This window comes from Schistocerca nitens, chromosome 6 (assembly GCF_023898315.1).
Source record: "Schistocerca nitens isolate TAMUIC-IGC-003100 chromosome 6, iqSchNite1.1, whole genome shotgun sequence".
NCBI classification, from domain to species: domain Eukaryota; kingdom Metazoa; phylum Arthropoda; class Insecta; order Orthoptera; family Acrididae; genus Schistocerca; species Schistocerca nitens.
The window spans coordinates 466816435-466837205 of NC_064619.1; the positions used below are offsets into that span (position 1 = coordinate 466816435).

General features: G+C 38.2%; 1 protein-coding gene across 1 annotated transcript in view; it reads left to right on the forward strand.

Annotated features, from left to right (window-relative positions):
• Positions 1-7950: 7950 nt before the first annotated feature.
• The window catches only part of LOC126262482 (myosin-VIIa-like), a 390655-nt gene continuing 377834 nt past the window's right edge, over positions 7951-20771 (forward strand). The window contains exons 1-2 of the mRNA XM_049959145.1: positions 7951-8067; positions 8301-8414. Of these exons, the coding sequence (XP_049815102.1) occupies positions 8047-8067; positions 8301-8414 (135 nt within the window). The 5' untranslated portion in view covers positions 7951-8046. The remainder of the gene's footprint in view (positions 8068-8300; positions 8415-20771) is intronic.

Sequence of the window (20771 nt, forward strand, 5' to 3'; positions counted from 1 at the left end):
AGGATGGCTCGCATGATCGCCCTATTGCCTTTGCGTCCAAATTGCTCTCATCTGCGCAACGAAATTATTCACAAATAGAGAAAGAAGCTTTAGCTCTCGTGTTTGGTGTTACCAAGTTCCATGATTTCTTGTATGGTCGTCACTTTACCATCATCACAGACCACAAACCGTTGACATCGCTTTTTCATCCGAACAAGCCTGTACCTCCACGTACAGCGCAGAAATTCATTCGCTGGTCACTTTTTCTCTCGCAGTACCGCTACGATATCTTGTATCGGTCCACTGCTAAGCACGGCAACGCTGATGCGTTGTCCCGTTTGCCTGTTGCTGAGGATAAGGCATTCGATTCTTCCGAACTTGCTTGCATGTTCATTGATTCGGAAGCCGATGACGTGGTCGCATCGTTTCCGATTGATTTTCGTCGTGTAGCTACAGCCACAGCTGCTGACCCTGTCCTTGCTACTGTTTTGCGTTTTGTTGCTACGCAATGGCCCTTGTCAAAGTCACGGATCGAGGATCCTTTGGTTCGCAGATTTTTTGCCCACAAGGAGAGACTTTTTGTCCGACGTGGTGTTTTGTTGTTGCGTTCCGATAATGATCAATCCCGAGTCGTGGTCCCACGTTCGTTACAGTCCTCTGTCTTAAAGCTTCTTCACCAAGGACATTGGGGTATAGTGCGAACGAAACAACTTGCTCGACAGCACTGTACTTGGTTCGGAATCGATGCTGCGATTACGAATATGTGCTCCTCTTGTGTGGCGTGTGCCGAACAACAATCCGCACCGCCGCGGAAATTCTTTGCATGGCCGAAAGCCACTTCCCCTTGGCAACGCTTGCACATCGATTTTGCTGGTCCATTCTGGAATGCTCGATGGTTGGTTGTGGTCGATGCTTTCAGTAATTTTCCTTTTGTTGTCCGGATGTCTTCCACGACGTCTTCTGCCACCATCCAAGCCTTGTCTGCTATCTTTTGCATTGAAGGTCTTCCGCAGACTATTGTTTCCGACAATGGCCCACAATTCATGTCCGCAGAATTTCAGTCGTTCTGCACGGCCAATGGTATTCAACATCTGACATCCGCGCCGTTTTCGCCTCAGTCAAACGGTGCCGCTGAACGATTGGTCCGGACTTTCAAGTCACAGATGTTGAAGTTGAAAGAGTCGCATTCTCGGGAGGACGCGTTGTTGCTCTTTTTGTCTTCATATCGCTCTCAGCCTCGCGATGGTCGCTCGCCGGCTGAATTGCTCCATGGTCGTCCTCATCGAACTTTGATGTCTTTGCTGCATCCGCCACATCAGGTTCCTGTGCAGCGGCAGACTCCTGCTTTTGCTCCTGGCGACGTTGTCTATTATCGCAACTATCGCGGTTCACAGCGTTGGCTCGCAGGGCGCATTCTTCGCTGCCTCGGCCGCGCGATGTATTTGGTTTTGGGGGCCTCTGGTGAGGTGCGTCGGCATCTCAATCAGCTGCGCCTCTGTCGTCGCCTGGGTTCTGCCGCTCCCCGTCTGCTTTCAGCGACGGAGCCGTCAGGTCAGCGCCCTGGGGACCCATCTACTGGCTCGCCTCATCCCCAGGTGTTACCGACGATGCCTTCCATTTTGCCTCATGGCGTCGCGCCGCCGCAGCCGCCGCCGGCGCCGCCAGCAGCGGACGCTTCGCTGCAGCCGCCTCGCGCCTCCCTGGGTCACGCGCCGCCGCTTGCTTCCCGTGACCAGTCGTCCTCCGCCATGGACTTCTTGCCCGCTCCGGACCAGATGTCGTCTTCGCCCGTCGGGTGCTCCGACCACATGGAGGTCGACCCCGCGGCTCCTCTTATATCATTACGTGCGCAAACACCTCATGTTGACGTGCACCCTGGACTAGGTTTGCAGGCGTTTCCTAGCTCCCCTCGGACCGAATGGCCGGGTGCGGGTGGCACAGCCTCGCCTGTTGTTAGGCTCCCCACCTCATCGCATACGTCAACATGGGGTCCTCCCCACGGCGGGCGGAAGCCTTATCTCACGACCGTTCGCCGATTTGCGGGGGAGGAATGTGGTGTCACCGCTAGACACCACACTTGCTAGGTGGTAACTTAAATCGGCCGCGGTCCTGTAGTACATGTCGGACCCGCGTGTCGCCACTGTGTATTCGCAAACCTAGCGCCACCACATGGCAGGTCACAAGACACGGACATGACCTCGCCCCAGTTGTACGGACGACATAGCTTGCGACTAGACCTACCAAGTCTTCCTCTCATTTGCCGAGAGACTGATAGAATAGCCTTCAGCTTATTCCATAGCTACCATCTAGCAAGGCGCCATGTGTATCATTGCTAATTGCTTACTACTATGCAAGAGATGTATTTCAACAAGAAGAACATCATTAAAAGTTAAGTAGATGACAATCTCTCTTCTTTTCTTTATAGTTTTTCATCCAGTCTCCTGTTTCAGAATTTACGCCCGTCTGCGTTAGTTTCGCGTGCACCTAGCCACTCATTGTGTCGAGACCTTAGGGAATCGACACAACAACTCCTATTTCGATTCAGTTTCACCCTCCTAATCCCAATTTGATTTCACACAGTGCCTGATATGCTATCTGAGTGTACCTTTTTTTCTGTCATTGTCTCTATTGTACAGTCCAGAGTCTACAGTGTCCTTCTATAGTATTTTCTAACATGCCTCCCTGCATAATACCACCACTGGTTCCATGAAAATAGGTTGTCATTAAATAAAAATAAGGCTGTCATTAAATAAAAATAAAACTGAACACATCCTCTTTTCCCTTAGCGATATTAATGATGGACCTAATGAACTCAGACATTCAGTAAAATTGCTAGGCATTTATCTTGATACCAAATTGTGCTGGAATACCCACACAGAAAAGCTGTGCAGTAAGTTGGCAAGAGTTCTATATCTCCTTAGGAAACTGAAGGATTGTGTCAGTAAGGAGTGCATACTTATGGCATACCATGCCTATTTTCATACTCATCTGCATTATGGAATACTTCTTTGGGGAAACTCTGCTGGGGCAAAAGATGTTTTCCTCTGGCAGAAGAAAGCCATTACATGTATTTTTGGTGTGAGTAATTTAACTTCTTGCAGACAGTACTTCATTGAGCACAAAATTCTTACAGTTCCCAGTCTATACATACTTAAAGCACTTATGCATGCCAAAGAGAATGCCCACATGTATGAAAGCAGGTCAGATGTGCACTCATATGAAACTAGAAATAGGAACTTATTAGACATTCCTTGGACACGTTTGAGTAAAATCCAAAATAATTTTTTACATGCTGGCAAAACATTTTATAACAATACATCACATGGAACAAGGGAATTGCATGAGAACAGATTTAAAATGGTGGTAGAGACACGGCTGAAAGAGAAAGCATTCTATAGCATAAGTGAATTCCTACATAATGAAAAAATATGATTCTCTATTATTATAAATGTGATTGTGATCAAAGAAACTGTAATTTATGTCATACAACCATACTGACCTTTTGTGTAATCATATACCATATGTTAACTTTTGTGTAATCATTTGTACCACAATCTGTATAACTATGTAACTACTGACCTTATGTATAATCATTAGTATAACCATCTGACGATGCCTATACAACACAATAGTTGTCTACAGGTAAATTAAAAAAAAAAAATCTTCGTGATGCTTCTGTCCTGTCATTCTTAATTCTGAAGAACAACTTTGTATGAAAGCTCAGTTAATAATCAAATCTTCCTATCTGACTGTTTGTTGTTCAATGTGACGTCTATATGGTGAGCAGTGACTTGTCTTCATATATGTATTGTACTGTACTCTATCTTTATTGTTTGTTTTAATCATTTGTTGTGAATAACAGACAAAGGTACACTTCCCACAAACAGTATTTTTCTGTTTTAATCCCCTGAATTAATGTTGACATTGCTTTTGAAATAAAAGAAAGTGTGCTGTTAACAGCAGATGTTGCTATTTTATTTTGTATGTTGGATCTGTCTTACATCTCCTCCTTCCATATTGATACCACTTTGATTCTCAGCAATTCTGGTGAATAATTGTATGGTCATACTGGCAAATCTGACAATGCTTTGCTATTGCTAAATATGTATGGGTATTAGATATATGTCTTAATCCCGTTCTCCCTACTCTCTCTGTTCGTTTCCTCTACCTCCCCTTGCTGCTCATCTCCTCCTCCAACATCCTATCAATGTTTCCCCTTTATGGGAAAGAAGAACGACTGGTTTTCATATTCTGTTGACATCGAGGTCATTAGAGAAGTAGCACAAGTTCGGATGGTGTCAAGGAAGGGGAAGAAAATAGGCATTGTCCTTTCAACACTGGTGTCCAAAAGTAAAGCAACAAACTGTTACTTTCCCTTGTTGTGTCTAATTAATGGTATAATCGTACAAAATGTCAACAGATGTCCGTACAATCATGTTCTTCACTGAAGATGGCATTCCAGTCAATGGATAACTACATCAATGATGGCGTCAGGACACCTATCAGATAGGGTAGTGTTTGCTGGGTAGTCCCATATCCACAATTGCTGTGTGTACAGAAACATACAGTGCAGTATGGCCTACCAAACACTCTACAGTGGAGGGCCATAAGAAGAATGGAAACAGGACAGTCACAAACTGATGTGGCCCGAAGGCTTAATGTGAATCGTTCTGTTATTTCTTGGATGTGGCAACAATTCATAGAAAGGGAAACAGTATCCTGAAGACCAGGGCATTGTCGACCACATTTGATATCAAAAGGAGGTTATTTGGCAAAAGGGCATGACAGTACTGCCTTAGTGCTGCCTGGCAACTGGCATCTGACCTCGCAGCATCCACTGAACATGTTGTATCAAGGCAAGCAGTGTACAGAAGGCTTCGGGAGGGTAGCCTTCATTGTTGGAGGCCTTCTGTATTTGTACCTCTGATGCGTCTTTACAGAAGGGAATGTCTAGAATGGAGTTGTCAATATGCCACCTGGGCAGGAGAACAGTGGGTCAATGTTCTTTTCACAGATGAGTTCTGATTTTTTTTTTCTGGAGAATGATCTCAACAATTTTGCATCTGGAAGGAATGTGGAATATGATTTTGGAATCCATACATTGCGGAAAGAGACCAATATCAGGGAGGGTTCTTAATATTTTGGGCAGGGATTATGTTGACCACTCGAACACCTCTTCACAAAATTGTATGGGTGAACTGGCAAGGTATAACTGCTGTCAGGTATTTTGACAAGATCTTGGGACCTCATGTGTGGTCCTTGCAAGGTTGTGTGGGCCCAGATTTTGTATTGATGGATGATAATGCTCGACCTCATATAACACAGGCGGTTGATGTTTTCTTGGAAATGGAAGATACTACACGCATGGTACAAACTGCTTGCTCAGCCATTTGAATCCCATAAAACATGTCTAGGATGTGCTAGGGAGACAGGTTGCATCACGTCAGCATCCACCAACCACTCTCCAAGACTTGCAAGCAACTCTGCAGGAAGAATGGGCATTATTGCCTCAAAATTAGAAGGCGACATCACTCACAGCATGCCTCGTCGGTCGCAGGCCTGTATTGCAGCCAGATGTGGTAACACCCCACGCTGAGCACATTCTCCAGTTGTTGGGATGTGTGTGCAAATCCGTGAAGTTGGAAAAAACGAAGAACATTTTTGTCTCTGTTATGCATGTTGCAGTTATTTTTGTTCTGTGTTCTTTATGTTATTTCTGCTTTGCTATTATCTGTTTACGCTTTTTTCTGGCAAAATTAATGCAACCTTGCAAAATTTCTGTTTGCTTTAATTTTAGACACCAGTGTATATTACATGTATATTTATATGTTATATATATTTATGTATGTTATAAAAATTTATAGTCTGTTTCTGCCTGAATGTTCATTAGTGTAACATGGGAATATTGGAAGTAAAACTATTTTGTATTTTTGGTAACAACTTCTATGCTTAAAAATATATATAAATAAAAGCTTGAAATTTGTGTGTGTGTTTGTGTGTTTATTGTCTCTATAAAGTTACAGCATCTTTGTTTTTAGATATATTTTTCCCACGTGGAATGTCCCCCCCCACCCCCCTCTCTCTCTCTCTTGATAGAGACAATAAACACACACACAAATTTCAAGCTTTCGCAACCCAAGGTTGCTTCATCAGGAAAGAGGGAAGGAGAGGCAAAGACGAAAGGATGTGGGTTTTAAGGGAGAGTGTAAGGAGTCATTCCAATCCTGGGAGCAGAAAGGCTTACCTTAGGGGGAAAAAAGGCCAGGTATACACTTGCACACACACACACACACACACACACACACAAGCGATGTTCCCCATTCATATATTACTTATATATTTACTTATTTTACATATTAAAAAATATATATGCTATGTAAGTCTGAATGTTCTTTAGAGTATTGTGTAAAAAATTGAGTCAAATTGGTCAATAATTTTTTGATGTTTCTGGTAACAATGTTTCCCCTTAGTATATTACATGTATTTTCATATGTTTCATATATTTTGTATATAAACAAAAATGTATAGTCTATGTCCACCCTCATTGGAGTACTTTGTATAAAATTGGAAGTAAATCGGTCACGAACTTTTCAATATTTTTGGTAACATTTCCCCTTTATATATTATATATTTATTTATTTATTCATATTTTCAAAAATTCATTATTTTCAATTATTCATTTTTATCTGTATACCAGTATTATATATATATTTAAAGAAATATAGCCTTTGTTTCAGTAGAGTACCCTGTAGAAATTTAAAGTAAATCGGTCAAGAAGTATTCGAAATATTTGATAACAATGTTAAACAACTTGTCTTTATACAGTAGTGCACATTAATGGGCATTTATTTTGTACCTTTTCAAATAACTGACTTAAAAAAAATTACTACCCTGTTCCCAGAATGCAAATTAATAATATGTGATACAAATTTCCTGATTCCATCCTAAGGTACTTCACTGATCTTTTTATTAACAAGTTTTTATCTTCTGAAAGCTTAATGTACTTACAGTAGGGACTAATTGGTTGTGGATCACTTACAAAAAGCAGAAAAATTTGCTTTGTTATAGAATTTAGTGGTACACCATTCTTATGTGAGTTCTACTAGTTGTTCTTCACCTTGTAGATATGAATATATCCACTTGCATGCTTTTGCTGTAGTTGTATGTTCTGCTTTGATGAACATGATGTTTTGACTAATGACCTTGGATAGAAAGAGCATAAACATACTGCTTGTTGTGAGTTATTCTGAAAGCTTTGTTTAAAAATGCAAAATTAATCTTGTCAGTAGGTCTGAAGTTATGGAAAAGGTGTTGTGTGACAGATGTATTTTTCAGTGATGTATTGATGTTGCGTAATAAATTTTGTTCCAGTGTTATTGAGAAACTCTTGTACTTTTTATAACAGGATCTTTATTTACCATTTTTACTTTCCATGGAATATGCCTGACAGTGAAGCATATATTATTTAGGTATGTTTAGGACTATTCTAAAAACCAAAGTAAAATTTTGGTTTTGCTACATAATTGTGTCATTCTATTTTTATTGGTAGGATAGAGTAAAAGAGCTTAAATATTTGCGTTACCTCCAGACTGAGACTAGGGACACATTGAACTTTACTCTGAGAGATTTTTGTCTTCGTGCATTAAGTATTAATTAAATTTGTTTGTAATTTATTAGCTTTATATTATACAATTATATTATTCAACACATTTTTTCTTTGATTTAATTATTTTATTTTATCCCAGACTAGGAACTATTGTTTGAAAGAATACACTATGCATGTGTATAGGATATTGCACTGAGGAAATTGCGTTCATACCATATCAAAAACATCTGTGATGCCTATCCCATGTCACATACCTTTGATAGTGGTTGAGCAGTATAGACAGGAGATAAAGTTATCTCACTTTATCATTAGGGAAGATAAGATGTATTTAACAGACAAAGTATCAGATGCTTACACTGTTATCACATGCGTCAGGATATTTCCTTGTGGATGACATGTAGTACATCATTTATAATGTATCATTAATGTTGATTTTAAGTTTATTGTGAAAACTTTACATCATGGCAAATTTTACTGTATCGGTAAGCTATATCACCAATGTTCATATAAAGCTATGTTATTTAGTAAATTATCTGTAAATTTTACCATAGGCCTAGATTGAATTAGGAGCAGAATTGGCTTCTTACTGAAGGGATATGTTAACACTATTATCTTGAATGCTAGATGTGGAATATCTCTCTTTTATACACAATAAAATTTTGAATAATGCTTATCTGGATTGTGTGTAAACTAACATATGTTGATAATTTTTTAGACTAGTCATTTATGGATTAGACCTGAGGGGAAAGGAGAATTTGACGTTCCCATTGGTGTTAAAGTACTATCAACAGAAGGAAACAAGGTTAAGGTTCAAGATGATAGTGGAAAGGTAAGTGTTTTGTTTCAAGTAAAGTAGTTACAAAACACAACTGTTATAGCAGGTGATTTAGAAAATTTCAGAATAGTAACAAATATGAATAAATAAATAAAAGTCAGGCCACTTTTGGTGAGAAATTTGTAACAATTAGTTTGTGGCACCTCACAGAAAGTACCAGAAATTCATTGGCAGTAAAGATTCTGCATCTAACAAAGAAAAACCTGTCACTTTGTAGTTAACTTCTTTCTGACAATTTCCTTATCCAATCTGAGCATGTGCTCCATCTAATAACCTTGCCGTCAGCAGGATGCTAAACACAGTCTTTCTTTCTCTACATAAAGTAATTAGTGTCATGTTTCTTCATGTTCTATGTGTTGAAGGCTGTACAATGGTAATCATAATATTCATCGCTCCACCATGACCTGTCAGTAGAAAGGCAGATAGTCTGAAGCAAATGTCTAGTATTGGAACAATGTAAATAATTTACCTCCTCAAGTTTTTATCTACAAGAGGAAATATGTCGATACATATATAATGAATATGGCAGAGCTTTTCAGTAATTGTAAGGAACAACTTACGTTTTCCTCCTATAATGTTTCTGCTTGTTTTACAATATCAGAAGCTAATGTTTCTGCTGCAAGTTTATTTTATGTATATAAAAATTAACAAACCTGCAGAAAACCAATTACACATGCAATTTTTTATTCATTGGGCATGTTATATATGTCAGCAATCTTTTTTATTCAGTCTCCACATTCCACATCATAATTTTTTTGTGAAGTCTACATCTACATCTGTACTCTGCAAAGCACAGATGTATGCTGCCTAATGAACTGAAGCTAATTATAAGCTAAATTCCAGAGTATGAGATTCAGGATATTTCAGTGATGTGGGATGTAATAGATATGACAGTTGAATGTTGTCTGTCATAGGTCATGGAGATCACAACTTTATCATTCACATTGTTATAAAAAATTTTCATCCTAAAGCTGACCTATGTTGGGGTGGATGTGCAGTTGATGGAAAAAACTGAAATTGTTAACAGGTGACCTATGAAGGTACATGCTACATGCCAGTGGAACAACATCCACTTCAGCATTGCTGCAGCATCATCACTTGCCTGATACTAACCTTTCCTTTTAGTGCCCTGAAACATTAAACTCTAACTAACAAATTTTTATTCAGTGAGAATCTGTTGTGCAAGTCTAACTTTAATAATTACCTTAATTTTCATCACATACACACAAAAAAACCACAAAAATTATAAGCACCAGGTAGTACATGTTTCATGTCATTAAGCACCCAACTCAATTAATTTTGTCTTTTGGGCCTTGCTGTTGTGTCATCATTAGTTAACATATTGCACAGATTCCCTGACTGTAACAAACAGCTCTCATGTTTAGATGGTCTTTTACTTCACCATTGTCCCTTCAGTGACATTTAAAGACTGTTAATTATTAAAATAGTGTACATAATTAGTTTCTAACAGCTGTTTCTCTGTGTTGATGTGTACCTTTACTCATTTCTGAAGGTCCTCCTCCACGATGAGATCCACAGAACATGAACATACATAGGGTGCCTCGTTTGTCTTATGTAGCATTAGGTATCTATAGAGCTATTTAGAGCTGCAAGTGACATGGAAAGCACTGTCAAGATGGTTGCCAACATTCAGAACGGATAGGAACCAGAAAAAGAAGAAGAAGAAGAAGAAGCGTTTGGTATCGGGCACTACACTTAGAACATATAGCTGTGTTTACACAACACAACACAACAAAGTAATTAAAAACCTGAAAGTCTTGAGCATTGGATGTTGTGCTCTAAATATGGGAAATAAAGCTATGCTTAACGTGACATGACACAGCACAATAAAATAAACAACAGTATGGAAACTCTTGAAGTTTTATAAAATGGGAACTAATTCTGAAGTGAAGAAGAGCTGTGAATAGGTAGGTGTTGTAAGATAAAAACATGCTTACATCACCTAGAACAGCAGTTCAAGGTACATTGCAAGTTAATGCTGAATCTGGGTCAGACCAAGGCGTGGTGGTATTATTCCTACAATTAATTAATGTGATTGCTGTGAAGTTAGAAAACAGATTAGAATATCAAATGAATCTGGAATTGCATATAAGGACTATCATCAGCTGTAGAACAGAATGACGACAATGAAAATTTGTGCCAGACCGGGACTCGAACCCAGATTTCCCATTTATCTTATGCATGAATGCTTGCATGCATGTCCAAAGGAACTTTGTATCATAATTAGAGTAACACAAGTACTGCAGTATCAAAGATTAGAATATTGCTACTAAGATGAAAAATGAGCGGAATGTGAAAAAGTAAAGACATACAGACAGGAAAAGAGAGTAAAACACTGGTGTGAAGCACCAGAAGAAGTAAAATGTGAACCCAATGAAAACAGAGGATACAGCAACAGTGCAACATCTAAATATAAATTGAAAGAAGATGGGAGAAACTGAGTACACACTGGAAAGTTGGTTACCAGTTGAGTTTCTAATGTCTGACGAGAAGAGCCTATCCATTTTTACCCAGTTCTCCTCCTCTCACAATCTTCTTCCCATGATTACCTCATTCCCACTCATGAATAACTCTTTTCTTGGTGAGCATGCTCGATCAGAGGGTACTGCGTAATGTGGTTACACACTGTGCTGCTTCATTACTATTGAAAGTTTTTCATGAATGAATATTTTACGGTGCATTGGAGTGTGCATTTTTTAAAACTTCCTAAGAAAGTAAAACTGTATGTGTGTGTGCACATGTCCAAGTGCATGCTTGTGTGTGTGTGCCTGTTGACTACTCAATGTATGTGACAGATATATCTATCAGTATTTCATAAATAACAATATGGAAAGGATAAATTGCTATTCACCCCGCAGAGGAGGCATTGAGCTACAGACAGGCACAAGGAAAAAGAATGTTGGAAATATTCAGCTTTTGGACTAAATTCTTCATCAGAAAAGTCATACACATTCATACAAATACAGCTCAGACACACATGGCCACTGCTGTATGTCTTTGTCTGCTAAGGTATGACTGCAACTCTGTAATATAGCTGGGGTCGATAGTGGAGATACGGAAGAGGCATGGTGGGGTAAGATGCAAATGCTGCCTATGGGAGCATGTAAGAACTGGTAGGGTCAGGAAAGGGCTGTCAGGTGCAGCATTGTGAGGCTGTATTGTGGAAAGGGGGAAGGGGGAAGGGGGAAGGGAAAAAGACTATGCAGGTGTGTTGGCAGGATTGGAGGTGTGTGTAGTACTGTATGTAGTATTTCATAAATGTTAGACAGTTATCAAAGTGTCAATCTCATTTCTCTAATAAGACAAACATTTCCTCCAAAATATTTATCCACATATACAATATGCACAATCTAGAAACAAAAAAAATAAACCATTTAGTGTAAGCATTGTGTGTTATTAGCAGACTAATTAGATTTTCTCAAATCTTTACTACAGGTGATAGGAAATCTCAAGAAATCAAAGCTAAATGGAACTATTTGTTGAGAATCTGGATTCTGGTATTGCAGATTCCTGGAAGTATTATGAAACATAGTGACAACACTAAAAGTAAGGCTTCAGATTGTTGTTGTTGTGGTCTTCAGTCCAGAGACTGGTTTGATGCAGCTCTCCATGCTACTCTATCGTGTAAAAGCTTCTTCATCTGCAAGTAACTACTGCAACCTACATCCTTTGAATCTGATTAGTGTATTCATCTCTTGGTCTCCCTATACGAGTTTTACTCTCCACACAGCCCTCCAGTACTAAAGTGGTGATCCTTTGATGCCTCAGAACATGTCCTACCAACCGATCACTTCTTCTAGTCAAGTTGTGCCACAAATTCCTCTTCTCCTCAATTCTGTTCAGTACCTCCTCATTAGTAATGTGATCTGCCCATCTAACCTTCAGCATTCTTCTGTAGTACCACATTTCAAAAGGTTCTATTCTCTTCTTGTCTAAACTATTTATTGTCCATATTTCACTTCCATGTATGCCTACACTCAATACAAATTCTTTCAGAAAAGACTTACTGTCACTGACACTTCCTGACAAATGAAGTTCAGGAAGGGGGGAGGGTGGGAGGTGGCAACCTTGTAGTTGGAATATATAGATCAGCAAGCTCAAGCACTGAAAGCTTTTCCCTGGAATGCTGCTACTGCATTTAGTCACAGAGAAATATGCTTTTGTAGTAATAGCATGAGTAAAATATAGGTATAAAGACAGACAGTGGTTATACAAGAAGTTTTCATGATATTGTGGGGATGTACAATTCATGTACAAAATCCAGCAATATGTCCAGAGACACCAAGCACATTAACAGATCACGTTTTGTCAAATGTGTCTACAGACAGACAAACACTTCAGGATGTAAATACTGGTGTTACTGACCATTTTGGACAAACAATTGAACTGTGAAACTGTATTAAAGATGAGGACAACATAGTGAATGAATTTAGACAAACTAAACATGATAATTTGAGTAGGATAGAAATTTTTCTAAAATTGATTATGTTTAAGATACGGACAGTGTAGAAAAGAGCTGAGTATCTTTCTGTGATATATTAAGGCACCACATAAATATAGATTGTCCTAAAGTATGCAGAGCTATTAGTGGTAAATCAAATTAGAAATGGATCACCAGGGAAATTAAAAAAAGGAAGAAATGAACTCATCTCTGAGAGAATAGCTTTACTAAAACTGAAAGTGGCTCATCACCAATTGAACATTATTTCCCTGTACAGCCTAGAGGATTGTAAATTTACCGGATGATCAAAAAGTCAGTATAAATTTGAAAACTGAATAAATCACGGAATAATGTAGATAGAGAGGTACAAATTGACCCACATGCTTGGAATGATATGGGGTTTTATTCGAACCAAAAAAATACAAAAGTTCAAAATATGTCTGACAGATGGTGTTTCATCTGATCGGAATAACAATAGTTAGCATAACAAAGTAAGACAAAGCAAAGATGATGTTCTTTACAGGAAATGCTCAATATGTCCACCATCATTCCTCAACAATAGCTGTAGTCGAGGGATAATGTTGTGAACAGCACTGTAAAGCATGTCCGGAGTTATGCTGAGGTATTGGCGTCGGACGTTGTCTTTCAGCATCCCTAGAGATGTTGGTCGATCATGAAACACTTGCGACTTCAGGTAACCCCAAAGCCAATAATCGCACGGATTGAGGTCTGGGGACCTGGGAGGCCAAGCATGACAAAAGTGGCAGCTGAGCACACGATCATCACCAAACGATGCGCGCAAGAGATCTTTCACGCGGTTAGTCATATGTGGTGGTTCTAATAAAACCCCATGTCATTTCAAGCACGTGTGCCAATTTTTACCTCTCTATCTACATTATTCCGTGGTTTATTAAGTTTTCAAATTTATACTGACTTTTTGATTACCCGGTAGAATGAAAAGAGAGGCCTCCTGTGAGCAGTTACGAGATGTTATCAATCTGATATCTTGAAATGAACTTGCTGTCATAATGGGAGACTTTAATGCTCGAGCTGAAAATAGTGCCATCTCTGAATTTAAACAGCATTTAATGAAAATTTTGTAGATGATAATGGTGAAATTACGATTAGCTTATGTTCAGGCAATGAACTGAGAATAAATAACACCTTCTACGACCATAAAGAGCAATATAAATCCTTGTTCAGTGCTAGATGTTAGGACTTCAAACTGCCAACGTAAGGAGTGATCACGGCCTATTGATGGCAAAAATCAGATTGCATATAGGAAGGAACAAGATTGCTAAAGAACCAACCTTAAAAGAAGAAAAATATAATACACAGTCATTATGGAATGAATCTACAAAATTTTATATTGTAAATGACTAGCAGAGAAAGTGAGAGAGCAAACCATTAGTGCAGAGGATTATGTAGATCCGGCTTGGGAGAAATTGAAGAAAGTATTGAAGCAGCAGCTCAGGAAGCACTAGGTGCATAGAAAGGCCCAAAGAGCATGGTTGGGAGATTATATAAAACCAAAAAATTCTTTCTCTCAATAAATGAATTGAAAATGGAAAATACTTGAACCACTAAAAAATAAAAATACAACAGTTTCGATGGGTGGCATATTGGCAGAAATTCTTAAACCCTGTCTTAAATATCTTGCAAAGTCTCTGACATTATTGATAAATTTAGCCAAAATGCTTTAGAAGGAGCAGGACAGTAACAGTATTTAAAGGAGAGTATAAAGGAGATCCAGAAAATTATTGACCCAGAACTATCACAACTATTCCATCTATGAAATACTGTGAACAGACAGAATAATAAACTTTATAGTAAGTAAAGTAAAGCAGTCATCAATCTAAGCTTTACTAGGCATGGTCCTTTTGAAAGTGGTATGTAGTCACCTGTCTCTGGTCTCTGAACTGACTTACATAGCCAGTTACAGGGGGACCTACAGAGCGTATACCTTTACTTGGCCCCTGAGTGGAGTATGCTTAGAGTGGAAGCGTGGGATCAGCTCATAGCACATTGACTGCTGAGATAAGCTCTGCCTCCTTTTCCCAGAGTAGCTAGTTTGCAACTTGTAAAAGGAATGAATGTGAAACAGGTTAATGTGTTGCAGAAGTGACATGAAAGTTGATGACAAGACTCTACAAGGAACAGGTACAATCCCTTCACTCACTTTTGTAAATAACATTAACAATCACTAAGCACAACAGTGTACATGATGAACACTATATTCCTCATGCTGCTTATTGTTACAGTATACAATACTGTTATGTAGCTAATGTTGGAAGCGACCGCAAACATTCCAGAGTGGCATGAAGTCAGCCAATTGCCATCAATCACAGTAAAAGTGTGTGGTCGGTATAGTTTAATATGGTATCTGAGTCACTGTGCATAATATCATTTTTCACATCTACAAACATTGCCAAAAGTGAAAGAGCTAGGGTTGACTAGGGATCAAACCCAATACATTTGGATTTGTGGTCTGGCACTTTACCACTGATGTAACAAACCAGCTATATAGAAAAACTTTCTTTAGAAACAAAACATCTTAAACAAAGCACACCATGGGTTCAGAAAGGGGAGGTACATAAAGACTGCTGTGGTGAAGTATGTGACAAACATTATCGATGCCCTGGATGATCAGAGGAAAGTATCTGGTTTATACTTAGATCTTCCTAAAGCTTTTAATTGTGTCTGATATAGAATTTTTCCAGAGAAATTGCATTGCTTGGCATAAGTGGGAAAGCTGTGCATATTATAAAAAGAAAAACATAAGTAGACAGCAGGTAGCAATGTTCTAAAATAAAACATAAATTTGGAAATACTGAGAAAAATGTCCACTTTGATTTATTAGAGATGAAATATGAAGTAGCTTAGGGTTCAGTGCTAGTACCACTGCTCTTCATCTTGTACATAAATGATATATCCACTGCAGTAATGGAAAGGTGATTCTGTATGCTGACAGCACAACTTTACTGGTATAGAAAAACAGAACATGCACATGGCAGAAAGATGTTGTAGAGAAAATAGCATATTGATCAATAGGACAAAAAAACATGTAAAAAATTTCAAACATAACTGTCAGCTCAGAGGATTTTGTTCCAAGCACTGAGGATGCAGACACAGAAGAAGTGGACTTTAATAGTTTTCTGGGAATAGAGATGGACAAATTTCTGACATGGGAAACATGAAGCTTATTTTGTAACAGACTGCCACTTGACATAAAGAACATGAAGGAACCAAACACCTTCAAAGGAAAATTGAAGGAACATCTCATCACTGGCTGCTGGTGTATGATGAAGTAATACTCGAGCAAATTCACAGAACAAAGGTAAATTTAAAACTGGGAATGGTGCTAAATACGATATCTTGATTTGGAAACCAACTTCCAGAGGAGGGAAGAAGGGACTACTAAGCATGGTGCTGGAAATACAGAAGAAGATAATTTACAGACTAATTGTTTAACTGTGTTTCTGATGCTGTTTATTAGAGCAAATATGTTTAAAAATAGTTTTTCGGTTTGCATAAATTCGTGGTATTTTTTTCTGTAGTACGGCATAGTTTGTCTACTGTTCCTTGTATCTAAAATATTGTTTTTTAATTGTGTCTACTCCCATATCCAAAGTAAACATTGTGATCCGGTGAAGAGATATTGGCATCCATAGGTAAAGTCATTTTGCAGACCTTACAAAAGATGAAATCTGTTGTTGTTGTTGTTGTTGTGTATTCTGTCTAAAGACTGGTTTGGTGCAACTCCCAATGACAGTCTATCCTTTGCAAGTATCGGAATCTCTGCATAACTATTGCAATCTACATACTCTTCAGTTCAGTTTAAACATACTTACTGTAGTCAAGCCTAAGTCTCCCTCTACAATACACACCTGTAGCTCCATGACCAAATTAACTATTTCTTGGTGCCCCAGGACACATCCTGTTGAGAGATCCTTTCTTTTTGTCAAGTTGTGCCAAAAATTCCTTTTTTTTTCCCTGTTCACCTCAGTACCTCTTCATTAGTTGTCCTATCTGTCCATATGATCGTCAACATTCTTCTGTAGCAACACATTTCAAAAAATTCTATTATTTTCTTGCTTGCACTGTTTATTACCCATGTTTTACCTCTGTTCTGGGTATAAGGGTACAGTACCCTTGCAGATTATGAATGTAACGTTATTGTTGACACCAGTATTGCTGTGTAATAGGCTTAGCAAACAAAAGGGCAGTACACTTCAGTCTTCAATGTGAAACGGACAACTTAAGCACCACTCTGTTTCACGATTTTACTGAATTACATTTTGGCACATTTTATTAACAACAGATGTTTGTTTGTAAGTGTTTGTATGTGGGAAAGTTGATGTATGTGAATAAATAATATTCAAGTTCCAACAAACTGACCTCGTAAATTAATAGTGGAAGAAACTTCATTCACAATAATAATAAATAGATGTTTGGGGATCAACATAGTTCACCAAACAGGAGAAGGAGTGTAATCAATGTAGTCATTGACTCCAAAAATCACTATAGTGATTGACCCCAGCAAACATTACAAAGGCTGTACTCAAGAAAAATAGTTGCAGAAAGATCTTTCTAACACTTAAATCTATATTAATGTTAAAATATTTTCCTTTTTAGAAAGCATGTCTCTCACTGTTACCAGTCTGCATTGTATATCCTCTGTGCTTTGGAAACCATCAGTCTTTTGCTGCCAAAATAACAAAATTTGTCTACTTTTAATGTATATATCTTTAATTTGTGCCACATTGTGTGTTGACTGTTGTTGTACTGAGTGGTCAGTTGCTTCATAAGTAAGCAGTTTTTGTTATGTACCTGTTGTTGAACTCAGCACTGTCACTGACTGACAATGATTTATTGTGATCCAATATCATTTATGATGTTGTAGTGTAAGTTCAACATGCTGACAAACTGTCCTGTAGCAAATACTTAAGGATTCGGTTGTTTTATGTTGATGGCTACAAAGTATTTTGTGACAGAATCTTTGGATAAAAAGTTCTGAAGTTCATAATTGATGTGGCAAATTTGCCAAGAACTTTCATCCATTTTATGTTCATGTTTGAGTGTTCACTCACTATGACCTACTAGTACCTTTATATACTTTACAAGGTTGGTTGGTAGTTAACTGCTTTTTCAGTGTTGAAGCATTAAGTTGCTTTTCTGGTATGATCGTGATAGTTTACTACTGGTTTCAACTTCACATTTCAACTACTGCTCCTGGAATCCATTTCACAGCTCTTCTTGTCCTCACAAGATGTCGGTCACTATCATTTTAACATTTCCTTTTTAACATTCCCCAACCTATACCTCTTCCTCCTCCAAGGAAAGAAATAACAGTTCTGTAAGCTAGAATATTTTCTTGTACTTTTATGTATGTCTATTGACAGTAATAAGAATTTAGCCTTTTGAAGGTAATAACTGGCCAGAAGTTGTGTGTCTCAATTTTATAGTTTCTCAAGTGAATTTTGCTTTTGATAAAAATATTGGTTTAATCATTTATCATAATTTTTTTCTGTTTTACATCATTCCTCAGTTGCTTCAAAATTCATAGAGGTATGTTCCGTCTATGCAACTAAATGAAAGGCAGTTCGTTTATTGCCATATGCATTTAACTTTATTTATTTGTGAAGCGTTTTCAGTGGCCTTTAATGCATGTTCCTTTTTAGACATGTAATAAATGTATTATGTGGTGTTACAAAATGTTATTATATTACATTTGTGGTGGTTTGTGGTGGGTAACATATGTTTCTTTTTATACATGTAATAAATTTATTATGTGGTAGTTACAATGTAACATAGTAACATATTGTATCTACCACATAATATGTTTATTATATGTATAAAAAGAAACTTGCATTAAGGCCAATGAAGATACAAAAAGCAAAACATATACAGCAATAAACATTAGTTGCATAGATGGAACATATCTCCATGAATTAATCAGTTATGTTGTAGCAGAGATTTTTATACAGACAGACAGAAATGACGTTTATGAAGTTCGTTACATTGTATTCCCAAATTATGTTATTCACATGGATAATGTAAAGGAATAACCCACTTCTTGGCAAGTAAAAGCTAGCTTTACCATCCGGGAAAATTTTACACATTTTCTTAACATTTCTGAAGCTCATGGAAAAACATGACTATCGTGCTCCTGAAACGAAATCTTTCAATCTTGGGCTAACATCAGGAGAAGTATTTTCAACACCAAAAATCTGAATAGAAATGAGTCACAAAATATACAAGCTTTGAGAACCAGAGGTTCCTTCATCTGGACAACATTGAAAGGGATGATGCTAAATGCAAATTAAATGGAAGAAGTCACTCAGGATAAGAAGTCAGAGAAGGTGTTTTAAAACAATATAAGAAGGAAATCGCCAATGAATTGCTGCAGGAAGACAAAATAGACAGCACAGAAATTAGAAGCGACAGAGAAAACAGTTCGTAACCAAGATATAAGGAAAGGGCATATTAAGAGTAGTGTAGCTGAAATGGAAATCACTTAAACAGGAACTGGAGAGAGAGAGAGAGAGAGAGAGAGAGAGAGAGAGAGAGAGAGAGAGCAAATAGTGTAGAAGAAGTGATTCAGGACACAAAGAACCACGAGATAGATAGATAGATAGATAGAGAGAGAGAGAGAGAGAGAGAGAGAGAGAGAGAGAATGGATGATGAACTCAAACCAATGATAGGTACTTTTTTTCACAGGCAGTTCAGTACCAACAAACTAAATCAAGTAGCTCAATTTGGAAAAATCTTAGCTTTAAAAACCTAGACTGTTAATAAAACATTCATCATGTGAGAGTGGAGTGTATGCAGACATGACACTGCTTAACATGACAGGCAATGTGTCACTCTATCTTTGCACAGAGCTGTACCTCATCTGCAGCAGCATCATTACTCCACCAGACACCTCAAGGAGCGTGTCAGAGAGTACTTCTGGTACCAAAGTACAGTAGAGTCCCATTAATCCGAACTAATTGGGACCGAACCTTGTTCGGATTACTGATTTGTATTGGTAACAAATGGGAACAAGTGTGGGAACAATGCACACTCTCAATCCCTGCCCTTGTTGTTGTGCATTGTTGAGACCTTTGTAGTGTCTGAGGTCAGTGCACTGCCAGTTGGCTCACAAAGCGCTTGGTGATGTTAGTTATCAATTTCTGGCATGCGTATCAGTTGTATTGCATTTGTTCAGGTGTAGTGGTGTACGTATTTTCGTCATGAGTAAACATAAACATACAACGTAACTCTCAAAGAAAAACTGAATGCTTTGAAATGGATAGACAATGGTGAGAATGTATCTAAACTGGCAATGGAACTGGGTGTTGGTAAATCAACCATTTGTGACTGGAAGAAGAACCGAGTGAAGCTTGAACAGTCCTGTGCAACGTCTTTGGGAAAAACACTCGAAATTCTGCAGACTTTGAAACAGTCCCAGTACGATAAAGTGGATGCAGCTCTTTTCCTTTGGTTTACACTGGAAAGAGAAAGGGGAACTCCTTTGAGTGGAGCACTGGTTCAGCAGAAGGCTGTTTACCTGAACATGTTAACGAATGGTGATGAGTGTTTTAGTGTGACTACGGGTTGGTTGGACAGATTCAAAAAACATCATGGAATCTGTCAGCTAATGATTACTGGAGAGAAGCTTTCTTCAGACTGTGATGCAGCAAAGGAATACTTGGGTGAGTTTGAAAAAATGATAAAAGAGAGAAAGTATTCTCCCCAACAAATTTATTATGCTGACAAGACTGGCCTGAATTTTAGGGCATTGCCAACAAAAAGCCTGTCATCAAAAGCAGAAGACCGTGCCCATAGTTTTAAAATGTGCAAAGATCATGTGACTTTATTAGCATGCAGCAATGCTACTAGTGAT